Source organism: Argopecten irradians, chromosome 12 (genome assembly GCF_041381155.1).
Source record: "Argopecten irradians isolate NY chromosome 12, Ai_NY, whole genome shotgun sequence".
NCBI classification, from domain to species: Eukaryota; Metazoa; Mollusca; class Bivalvia; order Pectinida; family Pectinidae; genus Argopecten; species Argopecten irradians.
In genome coordinates, this window is record NC_091145.1 from 8,960,528 (window position 1) to 8,980,909 (window position 20,382).

The 20,382-nt window shown below is 35.0% G+C and overlaps 1 protein-coding gene across 2 annotated transcripts; it reads right to left on the minus strand.

Moving 5' to 3' along the window:
* Nucleotides 1-497: 497 nt before the first annotated feature.
* LOC138336130 (uncharacterized) lies at nt 498-17,598 on the minus strand. 2 transcript variants are annotated; one of them, XM_069285445.1, is made up of 12 exons: nt 17,480-17,598; nt 15,907-15,998; nt 15,244-15,347; nt 11,941-12,144; nt 11,225-11,369; nt 10,170-10,340; nt 9,392-9,565; nt 8,523-8,628; nt 7,500-7,565; nt 5,512-5,716; nt 4,293-4,338; nt 498-3,641 (listed from the first exon to the last, which is right to left on the minus strand). In XM_069285445.1, the coding sequence occupies exons 2-12, from the start codon at nt 15,937-15,939 to the stop codon at nt 3,594-3,596; spliced, it is 1,302 nt and encodes a 433-aa protein (XP_069141546.1). In that variant the 5' UTR covers nt 15,940-15,998; nt 17,480-17,598; the 3' UTR covers nt 498-3,593. The 2 variants fall into 2 exon arrangements, with proteins under 2 accessions (XP_069141546.1, XP_069141547.1); XM_069285446.1 differs by lacking the exon at nt 17,480-17,598 and adding an exon at nt 17,066-17,247.
* Between the last annotated feature and the right edge of the window lie 2,784 nt (nt 17,599-20,382).

A 20,382-nucleotide genomic window follows, 5' to 3' on the forward strand; every position in this document is an offset into this window, starting at 1 on the left:
AGCCTTGACAAAGTCCTCACAGACCTGTATCAAAAACTGCAAGTCCGTCAGGATTTATACTTGAAATGTTGACTTTAACAAACGGTTGAATCAATTGTTTTGAACGAAACTGGCCCATGCTATTAGACCTCTTTGTCATTGACAAGAATCAGCTTAATTGACCCATGATTTTGTATGAATGTCAAGGTCATTCATCCCAACATACCACATGCCCAATATGAGGTCTCTAGTAATTGACATTAAGTTATTGAAAGATTTTAGCCTTTTTGACCCCTGTGACCTTGATTGATGATCAAGGTCAAGGTCAGTAATTTGAACAAACATGGAACGCCCTTCAATCAAACATTTTACAGGTGCAATATCATTCCTCTGAGCTAAATGGTTATGGAGAAGAAATCATTTAAAGGAAAATTAATTGACAAACGGATATACAATGCGTCATGCAAAAAGGGCATTTAGCCTTCAAGCAGCTGAGCTAAAAACCAAAGAGCACAGAATTTGTTTTATATGAGTTTATTATAACTGTACTTATCTGTATAACTATATACAGCAATAACAGAGTATGTAACGTACAATACCAGAGCCACCATCTCATAATGATCTACATCATAATCACTGAATCTCATAAAACCAACCAAAAAGGTCCTTACTTATTACAAACAAAATAAAACGACAACATGATTCATTATCATATTTATAGGCACACATCTATTGACATCCTGCTTTTGAAACACATACCGGGGAATTTCTACATACATGTACTCTAAAAGCTTTTAACACTCGAATGAAATAAAGAATTCAAATATCAAAATTGTTATCTCAAATATATTACTAGTGATTCCTTGGCATTTGTAGGTCAAGGCCAAACTCCTTTGAACTTTAATTCCTACAGTTAACAGTGTTTCTGCCGGTTCATATTATACAGCTATAATTAGGGTTTTTTTTATGTGCAGAAATTGTTTTGCCAAAATGACTTCAACTGATGGTAGAATAATTATTTGCAATAAAAGTAAACAGCTATAATTTACATTTCATAATATCAGACAAATATAATTTTAGTTAAACACTTAATTGTTGGCTATTTGAAAATTTCACCATTGTATAAAGATAATGATGAAAAGGTGGGAAAAATTTTGAAGTGGAGTTCCCAAGACAAAGTACAAACTCGTGTAACACCTTCAGGTCGAGTTCATCACATGGTCATCGGGTTTATAGAAACTCTTTTAAACTAAAAATGTTCAAATAAAACAGCATTATTATTTTTAAAATTCATTTGTCAAGAAAATTAGGAACAGAATGATAAATAAATAAAACAATTTCAATTTCAATTTTTTTTCTAATGTACATTAATGTACAATGTACATAGATTCAATGTTGTTTGTTTATAAACCATGCCCATTATCTTTCATTTTGAAAGAATGTTACAAAAGTGGGAGAAATGAAGGGTGAGACTATAACTGACAATCAATTGTTGGAATCCTTGTCAAATATATGTTGACGCTATAAATCCCCTGGTAATTGAAAGGTGATGAAGGATGGAGCACAAATTATTTTGACTAGAACTCTTGACAAGCCCTCCAAGACCTTTTTACATTGACATTTTTTCAAATATTTTCCATAAATTGTTTAAGATGTAGAACAAACATTTGATAAAACTACCAGGTATAAGGATATCTATAAAACCTTTAAAGATTTTCTTGAATAAAATTTGCTGACAAACGGATTCGGGACAGAATATTGTCAGAAGAGCTATGGCATAATTATATACAATATAATCAAATTGAATGTAACAGAAGAGGAGAAAAAGTAGTGGTCACAATCTGATTAAAATCAGCTGTTTGATACTCTGCTAACTCAGCTACAAACATCGTAGCGGAGCACGAAGTTAGGGGTATCAAACAGCTGATTTTAATCAGATTGTAGTGATCTGAGCTCAACTCGATTTGCGCTCTTCTAAGAAGAGAAGATCTTCCAGCCTATAGACGGAAGAGCTTCCAGAAGTAGAAGAGCTACAATCAGGTGAACAGAATTTATATTCTAGAAGTAGAAGAGGGCAAATCGAGTTAGGCTTGGACTGCAGCTCGATGTTGGGACATCCCAACACTAAACGACAATCTGCACAGTCCAATCCCACTACATGAAGATTCTTTTTCGGTTAAAATTCATACATTATCTGGTAACTTTAACAATGTCTTTTTGGGATAACATTTTACTGTACATGTATTTACATTACATCAACAACATATTCGCATCAGTATTGACTGCAAAAACAGAAACAGCAGTCAATAAGCATACAACATAAAACAACGGTGACTTTTTAATATACATCTTTACACAAATCAACAATCAAGAAAAATCACTGAAGTCAGAGAATTGACTTCACATGTAAGCACTGTCTTTGGATTGTAACATATTGTTATAATAAACCTTACTCAAATGATATAAAGCAAGTTTTCAAAAAGACTAATCTGATACGTACTGTGCCACTGTATCAGAATGTACTGACCCCAGAGACAATATACCATGATTCAAAATACCATGTCATGCCAGTATAAACCAATCAATTGTCTTAATTGATACTAGTATTTATAAAGTAGATATTTAAAACTGCTTTCAAAGGATTTCTCAAAACAAGAGATTAGTACAGTTATATAATTACTGGAAAAATAGGAAAAAGAATTTAAAATAACTGTCAGCAGGATTTTGGTGAAATCACGACAATAAACCAAATCTTTTTGACATCTAGATTTTTCAGTCACATTTACATTGGACAAAATTGTACACCTGTGGTCAGATAATGCATGATCATATATTATGTCACATTGTGATATCAAGATCAAAAGCCAGGTATAAATAGAAAAGTACCAATATGTTATCATGCAAAAACTTTTCCAGTATATTTTAAATGTGATCAAAGTATTTCCACTACTGCATTCTGGAATGAACATAAGCTTTAAGTCACAAGTATAATGTGTCAGCTAATGATAGGGCACTTGATAACAAATATACACATATTTTGGCAAGAATGTATTAGCAATATCAGAATTTGTTATATGCATAAGAATCATTCACGCATAACCGCACAGTCAAACCTGCCTTAGTGACCACCTCTGTATAAAGACCACCTGCTTAATAAGACCACTTTTTCTAGGGTCCCAAATGGCCAATTTCATCACAATTTGACCATGTATAAAGACCAACTGATTACAAAGGCCATTGTTCATTTGCGTGCTGTTTACAGATTGGTTTGACTATATAAAGATTTGAAAAAAAAACGCCAGATTTCTGTTCTCAAATGAAGACTTTTGTAACAAAGTCCTGGGTCCTTCACGATTCTTTGAATTCTCTCTCAGTGAGAGTTCTATCAGCACCAGTCACATTTGGAAATATTGTTCTGTTGCTCAAAATACCAATGGTGTACAAACCAATTGGTGGTTGGTCCACACATCAGTTTGTAATGCCCATGAGCCGTCTGTAAAATAGTCCTGTCAAAGAGGACTCATCTAGACCAAGAGCCGTCTGTAAAATGGTCCTGTCAATGGGAACTCATCTACATCAAGAACCGTCTGTAAAATGGTCCTGTCAATGGGAACTCATCTGGATCTGTTAAGGGCCGAGATATCTGGCTTTACATCCTCTTCCTGTAACATCATAAAATCATTTAAGTAAGTCATACTGCAAGATGAAATCATCATGTATTACTGATATTTACCAGATAACTTATATAATCAAAATATGAATTTTTGCTTCCCGATACAATATAAAATAATTTCCTTGGTATTTATTTTGGTTCATTTTTGTGATTTATCAAGTCCAATCAATCGACATTCATTTATCCATCTACCTCTGTGTTTCCATTTCAAAACCCACATAGGGCAGTTGCAAGGTACTGACCATAGGTCAACAGTAAAATTTTCTCTGGGTTTATATGAAGATATGTTACAGTTTTAGCTCATATTCTAGCACACTGGAGATGAGAGAGGTTTTGGCAAGTAGACAGTTGGTAAAAGATTGTGTAGGTAAGTAGATCAAGGTATAGTGATTTGTTTGTTTGATCAAATTAACGTCCTATTAACAGCCAGGGTCCTGTATGGATGGCCTCCCATGTATGTAGTGTGCTGCTTGATTTAAGTGTGGGTGTGTTTTGGGAGACTGCGGTATATCATATTGTACAAAATATATTAAACAAGACATCATGTATTTTCGAGGTATATCACAATACTAAAGCCACATACTGTAAATTAAAGCACAACCTTATCTCATCTTTTTATTGCATTTTATTTCCAACTTACCATTTTTTTGTCCAGAGCAATATCCCATACCTTTGTACTCTTGGTTCTGTAAAACAAAGCTTTTCAGGTTAGGCACAAGTCAACGGGTATAGTCACTGGAGTGGCTAACCATTCAGTATGATCAAAATTGATGTCTTTAGCCATTATGATGAACTAAATTGTGGACATTTCAAAAGTGACAATTGCATTTCACACCTACAGTGCTCAATGAAGTAGTGTATTTTCATGGTGGTGACTAAATATCACTTTTGGGGTGACTAAATATCACTTTCGAAATATGGTGACTAAATATCACTTTTGGTGTGACTAAATATCACTTTTCATGGTGACTAAATATCACTTTCGTGATGGTGACTAAATATCACTTTCATGGTGACTAAATATCACTTTCATGGTGACTAAATATCACTTTCATGGTGTCTAAATATCACTTTCGTGGTGACTAAATATCACTTTCATGGTGACTAAATATCACTAATTTCGTGGTGACTAAATATCACTTTCGTGGTGACTAAATATCACTTTCGTGGTGACTAAATATCACTTTGTGGTGACTAAATATCACTTTCGTGGTGACTAAATATCACTTTCGTGGTGACTAAATATCACTTTTGTGGTGACTAAATATCACTTTTGTGGTGACTAAATATCACTTTCGAGGTGACTAAATATCACTTTCGAGGTGACTAAATATCACTTTCGAGTGACTAAATATCACTTTCGGGTGACTAAATTCACTTCGAGGTGACTAAATATCACTTTCGAGGTGACCTTCTGGTGACTAAATATCACTTTTGTGGTGACTAAATTCACTTTCGGGGTGACTAAATATCACTTTCGGTGACTAAACATCACTTTTGGGGTGACTAAATATTGCTTTTTTGTGCCTCACTACTTTTTCTTTTTTAACAATTGCATGTGTATAAATGAAAAAGTTTTGCGTTGATTCCAATTTTGTGAAGAATCAGTATAACACTTTATCAATTCATTTGTATTCATTAAGGGTTTGAAATATATATCTGAGAATGGGCTGTTAATATTAAACTTCACAAATATTCATATGTGTGGTTGCTGTGAAACCATGAATATAAAACAACAAATTTTGTTTACATAGTATTGTTGCTATATATTTCTATCCACAAAATGCTATCATAGGTCCAAACCACGAAGTTACACCCCAATATTTAATACCATACAGTAACCCAGGTCACAAACTTACTGATATCCGAGGCCACGAAGAGTCTTCGCGAGAAGAGCGCTGGTAATGTTGATTTCAGGGTGTTTGAGTTTAAACGCAGTCATTAGATTCTCTGATGTGATGTGGATGTTCTTCTGCTCTAGTTCATTGATAATATCTCCCATCGCCTCCTTGGCCTGTAGTTCAGCTATTTTAGCCGGTGATTTGTACTCTCCTCCAACACAACCTGAATATTTCAATTACATGATGTTAAACAATACATACCCACAACCTGTATACCCAGTATTTCAATTACAGGATGTTAAACAATAAATACCCACAACCTGTATACCCGGTATTTCAATTACAGGATGTTAAACACTACATACCCACAACCTGAATACCCAGTATTTCAATTACAGGATGTTAAACAATACATACCCACAACCTGTATACCCAGTATTTCAATTACAGGATGTTAAACAATATATACCCACAACCTGTATACCCAGTATTTCAATTACAGGATGTCAAACACTACATACCCACAACCTGTATACCCAGTATTTCAATTACAGAATGTTAAACACTACATACCCACAACCTGTATACCCAGTATTTCAATTACAGGATGTTAAACAATACATACCCACAACCTGTATACCCAGTATTTCAATTACAGGATGTTAAACAATACATACCCACAACCTGAATACCCAGTATTTCAATTACAGGATGTTAAACAATATATACCCACAACCTGAATACCCAGTATTTCAATTACAGAATGTTTAACAATATATACCCACAACCTGAATACCCAGTATTTCAATTACAGAATGTTAAACACTACATACCCACAACCTGTATACCCGGTATTTCAATTACAGGATGTTAAACAATATATACCCACAACCTGTATACCCAGTATTTCAATTACAGGATGTCAAACACTACATACCCACAACCTGTATACCCAGTATTTCAATTACAGAATGTTAAACACTACATACCCACAACCTGTATACCCAGTATTTCAATTACAGGATGTTAAACAATACATACCCACAACCTGTATACCCAGTATTTCAATTACAGGATGTTAAACACTACATACCCACAACCTGAATACCCAGTATTTCAATTACAGAATGTTAAACACTACATACCCACAACCTGTATACCCAGTATTTCAATTACAGGATGTTAAACAATACATACCCACAACCTGTATACCCCGTATTTCAATTACAGGATGTTAAACAATATATACCCACAACCTGTATACCCAGTATTTCAATTACAGGATTTTAAACAATATATACCCACAACCTGAATACCCAGTATTTCAATTACAGGATTTTAAACAATATATACCCACAACCTGTATACCCGGTATTTCAATAACAGGATTTTAAACAATATATAACCACAACCTGAATATCCAGTATTTCAATAACAGGATTTTAAACAATATATACCCACAACCTGAATACCCAGTATTTCAATAACAGGATTTTAAACAATATATACCCACAACCTGAATACCCAGTATTTCAATAACAGGATTTTAAACAATATATACCCACAACCTGAATACCCAGTATTTCAAGTACAGGATTTTAAACAATATATACCCACAACCTGAATACCCGATATTTCAATAACAGGACGTTAAACAATATATAGTTTTTTGATATACGCAAACGGAAACTGAGCAATTTTAAAGTTTTGATGAAGAAAACCTGGGGTTCTGAACAACCCCTCATTGTGGGGCAACAAATTGGTTTATAATTATATTTAACTTTTTTTTCTTTCTTGTTTGTTGGTGTATAAAAGCAGAGATTGTTTTTTTTTAGTATTTTCTCTATAATATAATTTTAAACTTTACTTTAATTTGTTTGGGTTTTTTTTTGGTTTTTTCAATTGTCGGTGTGTTACTTTCTTTTTTTATTCGGATTATGTATCAGCTAGCCCATATCTCCTCGGTTTTACATGGGGACAAATAATAAGTAACATATTATACTTACGTTTGATAGCTATTTCGTTTTGATTTGTGATACCCAATCGTTTCTTCACCTGGCGTAGAGGCATACCTAAAAATACAAAGGATAAAACAATTATTTTTTTAATCATTATTACAGACATACTGTAAACCTGTATATTTTTGTGAGTTGATATTTTTGGTTAGTCAGTTTTCAAATGGTTTGCAGTGTGACAATTTTAGCACTGTACGTCTATAGTCTAAATTATTCACATGTCTAAATTACGTGTAAATATATTTAAAGCGAAAATTTACCAAAAGCAAAAATTTCAACATCACAAATATTTTTCTACTTTTACAGTGGAGAACGGAAACTCATTCATTGTCTTTGTGGGCAGCAGGGGTAATAATTAATACCTAAAATACACTGCCCTCTAAAAATTCTGTTACACATGCAGTGTTACTATTAGATACAGTATACATATAGTACAGAAATATGTTAACATTATCAATACAGGAATCAGTATATATTATTCATCTTCTCTAACTCATTAATTGTTTTTCTCAAGTTCTCTCGGAGATAAATTGCTAGAAACTTTTAAAGTGAACAGTCGGGCAAGGATGGCTAAAGTCGGTAAAAATGGTGTGAATGTATCCAGTATAATTTCTTATGAAATGGAAAAATAAAATCTCTCGTCAAAATCTGTCTGCGTACGAAGAAATTAATTTAAAGTATGGAAATTCTAAAAGGTCCTCCCGGCTCACTATGTCCGTGGTTACATTTCCACGCAGCCTCGCTTTCAATGCTTTCAACTTTTCTTTACTTTAATGGTCAGAACTGGGAAACTAAGCAGAACTTGGCCGTCGTATTAATATGTGAGAACTTTTGGAAGGCCAATGAACGCATTTAGACTGGTTTTCTTTGCCCGACTATTCACTTTAACATATGTAACAGAACTTTTTGGCGGAATTATATTTTGATAACTCAAAATTTGCTTTAAATATCATCGTCTTGGGTTTTTTAAAAATGTTCTTTTTTCTTTCTTTTAAATTTTGACCTAGAACCAACCTGAGGCTTCACTTAATCTCTTCAATGGGTTGTTCAGGTTTGTTACTGTTCCAGCTCTGTCCTCATTCAAGAAATACTGGTAAACATTTTGCAGTACCATTTCCACCTGTTAGATACAAACATCTTCACATGATCAATCATATGTTCATTTTCAAGACAATTTGGTTTCCCAATTCTAAGTCATAAAGGTTATACTATACAGCATTCCCATAAATTAACTATTTTGTGACGATCATTTTTGCTGAATTCTAATCACTATTGAGATACGCCTAATCTAAAACTTATCTAAAAGTAGTAAGGTTTACTGTATTCTGATTATAAAGATCATGGAATCAACTGACAATTTACAAAGATTCTAAGAGAAAAATGGTCAGATTAGAACTTGAATTAGGAAACACCAGACACTACAAAATGAAACTACTTGGTAGCTGAGAACTGACTAAGTTTAGTCCCACTACATCCCCCCTTCCTTTCTCAAAACCCTGTTACACTCCTCCCTCCTTTCTCAAAATCCCACTCACTCCTCTTTCCTTTCTACTCTCTTCAATGAAGACACACAAGACCCTATACAACTGACATAGGTAGTTAGTTGGGTGCAACTTAAGCCAACAGATCGGGATCAGGACCTCTGAACACCTGTTGAACTTGAATACACTACCAACTAAGCTACCTCAGTACCTGTTTGTCTCTGATAGACCAAGTACAGTCCTGTCACACAGGAACTTATCACAGTATCCAAAGACTTGCAATCACTACACAAATGCATACCGGTAGTGCAGTCTAGGAATCACTCCTATACATGTTAATTAGCCTTTGAAAAGTCTCATCATCGTTCAATAAATAGAGAAGTAAAATGAAGTAAAACTTACAGTGTAATCCACTTTATCTTTCATTTTTTCCCTGATACGGTTGGCTGCCCTCACCAGGTTGGCGTGGAATGCACGGTTACACTCCACTTCTTCTCCGTCTGCGTTCTCCAGAAGTACGGAATTCACGAGAGCAGGACTCGTGTCCACAGAATTCTGTTTGGCCATCATCTTTATCTGTGTTAAAAACCAATCAATTGTAACCTTAATATTATAGAAATAATCATCTGGACCATTTCTGTCAAAAAAGGAAACTACTTGTCTTTGGATTACTTCTGAAAAAATCTAAATGATTATATAGGTATTAATGCTTATCACTACATTGACAAATAGTTACCAAAATACAGAATTTAGAAATCCCAGAGGAATTTTGGCACAAATTTAATGATTTACATCATTGAAATTTTAGGGACTATTTTTTGTTATCTTGTTTCTCTTCCTTTGAAACATTTGATATCATGAGGATAGCTACACATCAAGAGTATATAGCAGTAACCAACTTTGAGTTTGACTCAAAAAACAAGATGGCTTCATGTCTACAATAAGTTTTCCCATCATTCTTAAAAAGAATAGGCATAGAATGACTATGTCGATCATTTGGACAGATATGTGAAATTTAAGTATGGATATGTTCTGCGAAAATATGGTAAACGAAGAAACTTCAGAAAGATCCGACCAGAATTTTAGAGAAATAGTTATGACACTTTGATGGTCAAAAGCTAAGATATGTTCTCCAAACTTCTTAAGCTTTTATTATCTAGATTTCTTTCTTTCCTATTACCTGTTTTTTTAGCTTGACTTGGGTGATGCTGTCTGGTTTAGGCAAGTGTCCATGTTCGTGATCGTTACGGATAAAAATGTCGTCTCCGTCCTGTGTGACAGCGGCACTACAACTGAACTGCTTTCCTCTCACAGCACATCGCCAGTATCGTCGTATGAACTGACCTTTCCCCTTTAACAGAAAACAAAACTTTAATAATATCAATTTATCAAAAATATTTGCAAAAATAATCATTTAGGAAAGGGTTTTGTCAGTCAATTACTTTGGAAAGTTTCTCAAAATCATCTAGATAACGAAAGCTTGTTAGATTTTTCAATTTAGAAGGGTTGAAATCATGATCACTTATATTTTCAAAATATGCAACAAATTAAGACTATTATGGTAACAATTACGGCTTCTTTGTAAAGGAAACTAGATTACCGATACATTAGAAAGTGGATGAATTTAGTGTAGGCAGTATATGGGTCTAAAAACACCAGACTTCCACCTTATGCAGTCAACATTTCTGTTTCGGGATGTGCAAGACCAATATGTACTGGTGACACTTCTATCACCAAAAATCAATAGGACTAATGTTGTTGATATGAAGCATGCTATATTATAAGAGCAAATCTTATGAACTCAACTTCACTGAATCTTTTCTCAAGGTCGACACCAGCTTTTGAAATGTGTTTAGCCATGAAAATTACTGTAACTTTGATTATATTTGAGGATCACCATTTTGAAGATAAGTTATGTCCCTTTCCAAATGGGCCACAGGTTACTACATAACATATACCATAGCAAACCTGAAGGCCCTGTGTGAGACAACAGTTGAGATTGATCCATTAATGTACATCAAATGAATCCAAAAATGGTAGTGTATGATTTTAAATTTCACCTTCCCTTTCTGTAATTTTCAAAGGAAGTTAATGTAGGCCTGTAACCGGTCAGTTTTTTTTCTCCTGAAATGTCTTTAATTAGTTTGACAATGACACAATCCAGGGGTAGATATACAGTGTATAATGAGAGTAACCCCTAGCCTGTCCAGGACGTGGTTAAATATGCTGGCCTACCTTAGCTCTTTTTGACCTCGCGTTGACCTTGGATGTACGACGTAGTGTGTAGCCGTATCCCATGCTGTCCATCAGTTTAGGGAGGCCCCGCTGGGAAGCTGAATCAATTACCTCAAATGTTAACGGCTTGGATTCTGAAGAGGATCTAATAAGGAAGTAATGAACAGAATCACTGCATTTATCTTCTTAACGAAAACCAATTTCTTATAGTTTTCTAAAGCACAATTCATCAGCCAAACTTATGCAAGCAAACTTGCGGAGAAGATTATTTATTTATGTTCAGGAAAATGCTCAGCTCTTAAAATTTAGTGACAACTCCATTTATAGGGGACATTGCAGAACCCTGGTTTACTCAACTTACTTCCCTTTATGTCAGGGTTCTGTGTTCCAAATTTTATCTAAATCTGTCAGATAGTTTAGGAGACGTTTGCCTGACAAAGTGTCTACAGACCGACATACAAACAGACAGACAGATGGACAACCCGATTCCAGTATATCCCACCTTAACTTCGTTACGAGGGGTACAAAACTAATAAGCTGATTGGTTTTCAAGGAAAGCTCGTGAAGGATTGACAGACAAAGTGATTACTATAAAATTTCATTTCGCTAATTTGGATATTTCAAAATCTTGTTTGGAAATAGTAGAAAATACAGGTATAAAACTTAAATGAATTAGTTTTATTATAGAGGCACTAGATCCATAGTCCAAGACTTACTGCATAGCTACGATTGAAGACGCTGCAGCCATTTCCTTGTGGCCACTTTGTCTAGTTAATAAAGATGAAGTACATTCCATTGGTGTTGGTTGCTCTAATGACTGTACTGCTGTAGCTTTCTCTTTTGACGATTGGCTCCCTGCAGATGCGACTTTGAAACGGGTGATATGATGTGCATCAGTGTTCGTAGTATCAATCACAATCCTGCATGTAAATTAAAATTAATTAAACAATGATTATAATATAAACTTTATTTATTTTTACATCGATTACGAAACAAGTTATACAACTTATGCAAATTCACTCTCGATGGCCCGGATGTAAGCGCGCGAGGGATCTTAGTGTGCCCGGAGAAAACCCACGTGATCGGGCAGGTGACCCCTAACCTTTCCACATCCGATCCGGGGATCGAACCCCGGCCGGCTAGGTGAAAGGTGAGTGGCTTAACCACTACACCACCCTATATCAAAAGGACGATTAACAGCAGAAACATAAAAATATCAATTCAAACATCTACAGATCTTCTATTGATGTAACTTATAATTCTATATTTTTGTAGCTTTTTTTAATTGAACAAACGATCGCAAAACAATCTTTTGTAAAGGGTGAACTACAGAAATTTGAGAACAATACATTAATCTATGAGAAAAGTGTACAAACTTTGATATCATCATGTCAAGGAAGTAGAGGAAATTTTGACGATCGTCCCAAAATGTAATATGCAGAACTTTAGAGGAACCTACCTCTATTGAAATTTGAGAACAATCCCTTCAATACTTTCTGAGAAATAGCGGTAACAAACTTTATCTATCAAAATCCAAGATGGGACCGGTCGCCATATTGTTGAGCGATCGGTCCCAAAATGCAATATGCACAACTAGGGTCCTAGGGGAACCTACATATGAAATTTGAGAAAGATCCCTTCAGTACTTTCTGAGAAATAGCGGTAACAAACTTTAACTATCAAAATCCAAGATGGCTACGCTGGTCGGCCATCTTGTTGACCGATCAGTCCCAAAATGCAATATGCACAACTGGGGTCCTAGGGGAACCTACATATGAAATTTGAGAAAGATCCCTTCAGTGCTTTCTGAGAAATAGCGGTAACAAACTTTAACTATCAAAATCCAAGATGGCGGCTGGTCGGGCCATCTTGTTGAGCGATCGGTCCCAAAATGCAATATGCACTAGCTAGGGTCCTAGGGGAACCTACATATGAAATTCGAGAACACATCCCTTCAGTACTTTCTGAGAAATAGCAGTAACAAACTTTAACTATCAAAATCCAAGATGACCGCGTGGTCGGCCATCTTGTTGAGCGATTCAGTCCCAAAATGCAATATGCACAACTAGGGTCCTAGGGGAACCTACATATGAAATTTGAGAAAGATCCCTTCAGTGCTTTCTGAGAAATAGCGGTAACAAACTTTAACTATCAAAATCCAAGATGGCTACCTGGCGGCCATCTTGTTGACCGATCAGTCCCAAAATGCAATATGCACAACTGGGGGTCCCTAGGGGAACCTACATATGAAATTTGAGAAAGATCCCTTCGGTGCTTTCTGAGAAATAGCTGGTAACAAACTTTAACAATCAAAATCCAAGATGGCTACCTGGCTCGGCCATCTTGTTGACCGATCAGTCCCCCAAAATGCAATATGCACTACTAGGGTCCTAGGGGGAACCTACATATGAAATTTGAGAAAGATCCCTTCAGTACTTTCTGAGAAATAGCGTAACAAACTTTAACTATCAAAATCCAAGATGGCGGCTGGTCGGCCATCTTGTTGACCGATCAGTCCCAAAATGCAATATGCACTACTAGGGTCCTAGGGGAACCTACATATGAAATTTGAGAACAATCCCTTTAGTACTTTTGAGAAATAGCCGTTACAAACTTTAACTATCAAAATCCAAGATGGCTACCTGGTCGGCCATCTTGTTGACTGATCAGTCCCAAAATGCAATATGCACTACTAGGGTCCTAGGGGAACCTACATATGAAATTTGAGAAAGATCCCTTCAGTACTTTCTGAGAAATAGCCGTAACAAACTTTAACTATCAAAATCCAAGATGGCTGCTTGTCGGCCATCTTGTTGACCGATCAGTCCCAAAATGTAATATGCAGAACTAGGGTCCAAGAGGAACCTACATATGGAAATTTGAGAACAAATCCCGTCAATACTTTCTGAGAAATAGCGGTAACAAACTTTAACTATCAAAATCCAAGATGGCGGCTGGTCGGCCATCTTGTTGACCGATCAGTCCCAAAATGCAATATGCACAACTAGGGTCCTACGGGAACCTACATATGAAATTTGAGAAAGATCCCTTCAATACTTTATGAGAAATAGCGGTAACAAACTTTAAGTTTCTTATCAAAAATCCAAGATGGCTCCAGGAGAGGGTCGGCCATCTTGTTGAGCGATCCGTCCCAAAATGCAATATGCACAACTAGGGTCCTAGGGGAACCTACATATGAAATTTGAGAAAGATCCCTTCAGTACTTTCTGAGAAATAGCGGTAACAAACTTTAACTATCAAAATCCAAGATGGCCGCCTGGCGGCCATCTTGTTGAAGATCATCCCAAAATGCAATATGCACACTAGGGTCCTAGGGGAACCTACATAAGAAATTTGAGAAAGATCCCTTCAGTACTTTCTGAGAAATAGCGGTAACAAACTTTAACTATCAAAATCCAAGATGGCCGCTGGTCGGCCATCTTGTTGAGCCGATCGGTCCCAAAATGCAATATGCACAACTAGGGTCCTAGGGGAACCTACATATGAAATTTGAGAAAGATCCCTTCAGTACTTTCTGAGAAATAGCGGTAACAAACTTTAACTATCAAAATCCCTGGCGGCCATCTTGTTGAGCGATCGGTCCCAAAATGCAATATGCACAACTAGGGTCCTAGGGGAACCTACATATAAAATTTGAGCAAGATCCCTTCAGTACTTTCTGAGAAATAGCGGTAACAAGAATTGTTAACGGACGGACGGACGGAAGGACGGACGGAAGGAAGGACGGACGGAAGGACGGAAGGACGGACAGAAGGCCCATGGACCACGGACGAAAGGCGATTTGAATAGCCCACCATCTGATGATGGTGGGCTAAAAATTAAAACCCAGTGGTTGTTTACACTCCCATCAACGCTGCTCCGAAACCTATACTGAAAAGGGAGGAGGGGAATATACCTTCTTACCCTTGCCTTTAATTATCTAAGCCCCAACAGATTCCTACCTGCATCACAACTTCAGACTTATCAAACCAAACAGCCAAGGAGGATTGATCACTTACACTTCTTCATTAACATGATCAGGAGGAATAACCAGGTACTGTTCTGCATTTGGACTAACACTATTGTCACTCGCCTCAAAGGCCTTGGCAATCAGAGACTGCACCTGCACACAAAATTAATCATCAAACTTACACTTTAACAGCATCAATATCATCATCATCAGTTTATACAAGGTGATTTATCATCATCAATGCTCCAAAACCTGTACAAAAGGGGAGGACGATATTAATTTCGCAAGATATATATATATGGGACATTATAACTCTAGCACATGTCTAACTTTCAACATCTTGTTTCCATGGGACTAAATCACGTACCACGTGATACCCGATAATGTTTGTGTGGGACTAGTATCTCCAGTGGTAATGGAGCGTAACTCTTCAATCTACTGCTGAAATGATGTCATCCCGCGATAACGTCATTTGTCGTCATTCCATCACCAATAGAAACATAGTCCCGCACAAGCGTTATCGGGTATCATGTGGTACGTGAATTAGTCCCATTTAATATCTAGCAAGACTAGCATACAACTTTTGAAAATATTTGGTTTAAAATCTAGACAGAATATTATGGTGTTTGAACACTGCATCAATCAGCATATCAGACATTGCCTTCTCAATAATTTCAATTCATTAACTTGCTTTCATTTAAATGCAGCTTACCTCTGGTGTAGCTTGAACTGATTCCACCTCCATTTCCTTAAGTTCTGGTTGTTCAATTCAGCTGAAACTGGTATGCGTTATCATTCAGATTTCTGTTAATCAAAACAAAACACAATTATACTGTATTGAAGCATGCATGATGTTAATTGAATAAATATTGTACATGCATGTATTTGAAGAAATATGTTAAAACATAAAAATTTGAACACTTACAGCATGTACACAGAATCTAAATCCTCAATTTAGTCAGACAGCTTGTACAACAATGCTCATTTATCTTATTCTTGACTGAGGCTCCGAGCCCTAAATATAAATGCATTTAATCTCCTTAACCTTGTTATGAAGTTTCTTTACCGTGATATTTTTGGTATATTATATACTTTATAATTTACAACTAGTTATTACTGGTTAATAGCAAAGAAAGTGATGTTTTTATTTAATCACAAAAGGGGCCATAACTCCATCAAATATTTCAGCCTAAAGATCAAGGTGTTGAAGCTTAAAAGTTTAAATGAATTTGTTAGTATATTTCTGGCAGTGTATATTTGATTGCATTAGGAAAAGAAATGGGACTAATAGCTAGATGGACAAACCAAAATTTTCATATTTTTGTGGAAGCAAGCTGAAGCCTATCACCCCTGGAATTCAATAATATAGACTGTTCCTGTCCTTAATTGAACTAGAAGAGTCCAAATGTGTCTTCAGTGGTGGAAGCTCAAAAGGGATATAATACAGAATAACAGATGATACTCAGAATTGTCATTGAAGGAACCTGAATTTAAATCTGGCTTAATTGCAATAGTTAATAAATGAAAATAATTGCAATAATACATAAAAATAATTGTAATAATTAAATAATAAAAATAGATCTACATATCCGCAGAACTTTAATGTAGAATTTAATTACTTGATTTAATTCAAAAGTAAGCATAAGGCTTTAATCCTTAATTAATTATTGAAGTTTGAAACCATTGGAATATTTATTTATCCTGCATGTTGATTATCATTTAACGTTATAAGCACAATTTTGAAATGGGTGTGGAAATATTCATTTTGTAAGTGAAAAACATCTTTATCCTCAGTTATGGTATTGAGCAAGTGCTGTTCATCATGTTGTTGTTATTGTATTTTTACAAAGTAATATGTACGTATTCTTTACTTCTTTAAAGATCTCCATCAAAGTTATAAAGTAATTTGATCTGCAGATAAAATTGGGATCACAGTTGCAGGTGTCATGTCACTTCACTGTTTGTTTCAGAAACAGGAAACATAACTACGTGTAATGTGCAAGTTATTTAAACGGACAAATGAACATAAACACCATCCGTTTATTGTGGCGAAATACAGAGTATGGGCAGGACGGGGGCAATGTGGTCGAAAATACATAAACACGCCGAAACGTCGGACAATACAAGGAAGTCAACTCGTGCAAGAAATGGGTCCATTCGTCTTGCAAGAAAAATACCACTTACATCGGTGAATTTCGGTATTATACAAAACGCACTATATGGCAGTAGTATCGTGTTTAATATACGAGTTTATCGACGAAGCATTTGAATTTTTGATCACTTACCACCTGTAAATTGAAGAGACGACAAAGCAAGATGTCCTCGAACGAATCGACTAATGGATGCGCGCCTCGTTTCGGATCTATCAAGCACCGCAGGGACTGAGATTTTGGCGGGAGTATACGGTGCAACAGAAAATAATACCCCTATATCTTTGAACGAAGTATCATGGGATATTACGAAAATACAAGCAAAACAGATAATCTAAAAAGAGATAAAAATATATAGATATATGAAATAAGGCTTACTCTTTGTATTTGCTTGAGTAAAATGCATCAGGAAATCACTAAACCTATCTCTCGAATCAACCTTTGTTGTGGAGTCGAGAATCAGATATATATTCACAGGTCCCTGTGCGCATGTGGTACAATGCATATGTCACACATCAGAAACTACCTGCACACGTGTATACGTGTCAATATGTAACTAACATAAAATTGGAAATTTAGATAATTAACTATCTAAATCTCTGATAAAATCAACAGAAATGTAACGAAATGTCAACTCATCATTGACATAATTATGTAATGGCAAGAATTTAGATCTAAATATCAGGTAGATCTAATGAGAGATATTTATCTAAAGCATACCGTTAATGAGTTTTTTTGTTATATTAACTATATGCTCTTATATTTAAATTCCAAGATTTTAATATCTAACAAAATTTATTACATGTTTTCGCAAAAAATGAATCGATTGTTTATTGAAATTGCATATGGTATTTGATAATATAATCTTGATATTTCTGATTTGATTAATCCATTTCGAAATTAGATTAAAAAATAAAACTAGCTTATAATATCGGGTTAATCAGTACAACTTGATGATTCTATGTATTTATTTATAAACCATCAATCTAACTTGTTTGATATCAATTTAAGATTGTAGACATAGTAATTATAAGCTCGCACACGTCGGTAATCGGTGTGGTAGATTTAATTAAATCAATTAATTTAAAAATTTACGTTATATAAAGTATCATTTGCTCTTAGAACAGTCTAAGGATTTATAAGTGAAACTCAATTAAAAATCCCTGGAGCAGTCTTATTAAATTCGGTATCAAACACAGGGACATGGCACGAAATTTTAACCAACATTTTATGTATACATATATTATAGTATCATATTTGTATATATATACTGTTGGTTAGAAATTTCGTGCTAGGTCCCTGTGGTATCAAAATCATCATCCTGAAGTCATTCAATTTGAGATTGAAAGTTCTTATATGATATAAAAGGATGGAGAGATTCATAAAGATTTTGAATTATATATCATTTAGATCAAGGACGTATATGAGAAGGATAAGTCACACTGGGTTTTGGGGAAGTCCAAGGCAGGCGCTTTTGTGTTTGTGCACTGACCGTGACGTTGGGCGACGACTGATTTTCCTTTGATATCCGCCGGCGCAGCCTTTGATGTAGCTTGCGGGTGCGAGGGTTACCGTCTTACTTTCTGAAGCGGGGCCGTCATTTCATGAGCTGTCGATTATTTTTAACGAAAATTTAAGACATATCCTCTAAATAATCCGTCTTTAAAGCAAGTAATATACGTCGTGAAATTTAATAAACTTTACAATGGTGTTTCGTTTGACTCGATAAGACAAGTATTTGTTGAGAAAAACGGTTTTTATTCCCGGTTCATCGGCGTCTCGCGTGGTGTTTAGTAATGTAAAGAGACAGTCACGAATCCTTCTCTCTTATAAATCCTTGATTTAGATCATTTGAAATTATCGGGATTCAAGAACGTCGTCGGCAGGAATACCGTCCCAATTTAACCACGTTTTTACGGCTATATATTGTCAGAGATTTATATCTAAATCTCGTAGACATTCTATATATATATTGTATAACGGGTTTTTTTACCGTGATATAATGTAAATATTATTATTTTTGTTAGTGTCATTTTATTTTATAAGCTTTATCGTTTTATGTACATGTATATACACTTCAATAAGAGATATTGAAAATATTGTAAATAATCTGTGGCCAACCCCCACCCCCTCCCGACCCAAAACTTTAAACTATAATCGATTTACACCCCGCTGTTGTTTGTGAAGGACAGGTAAATAACAGCCTGTTAATTAATTATGGGATAGGTGTAATTAAACACACCCCACGGTGATCGGTGTTGTACAGGTAATTGACAAACCAACTCACAATAGATCATAAATAAATAAGGCACGTGACTGTATCTCCATTTGCCCACTTTTTATAATCTGATAATTAGCAGAATGTTGTGACAAGGATTATAGTCTATTTCAGAGAAGTTATCCCTGATTTACCTGTTTTTTACCTGTGAATTTCACCTGTGATACATACTGTACTCGGCTACCCTGTACTAATCCCATAAGGGTATCATTTATGTATAATGTTTTAATACATTGATATTTACTCATATTTATATGTGTACCTTTATATGTATGATATATAATGTATTTTAAAGAGAAAAGTACAATATATTTTATGTAAACAAGTTTGAATTTGACTTTTTTAGGATAAGTCTCTCATAACTCTTAGAGTGTTTTTTTTTAAAGATTTGTACCTTTCAATGTTTTAATGTGATTGTAAATCTTTTAAGATGAGACGTTAATAAATTATCTTATCTTATCTTACGGAAATAATATTACATGTAATAATCTTTTAATTTGTTACTCTTTTTGTGATGTCAGTTATGTTCTTGTTTTTGTTATATTAATAAAATATAATTAACACATCAAACGTAAAATTAATATTTGGTCCTAACTTCAAAAACTTCAAAATTCATTTCTCTCTTTTTGAAAAACATATACGTCGTATACATATGTTCATAAAACTACATTGAAATACATGTACATGTACATATGAACACATAAATGATAACTATATTTGCTAGTTGTACATGTAGTTCAATCAAAACAGACCTTATTGG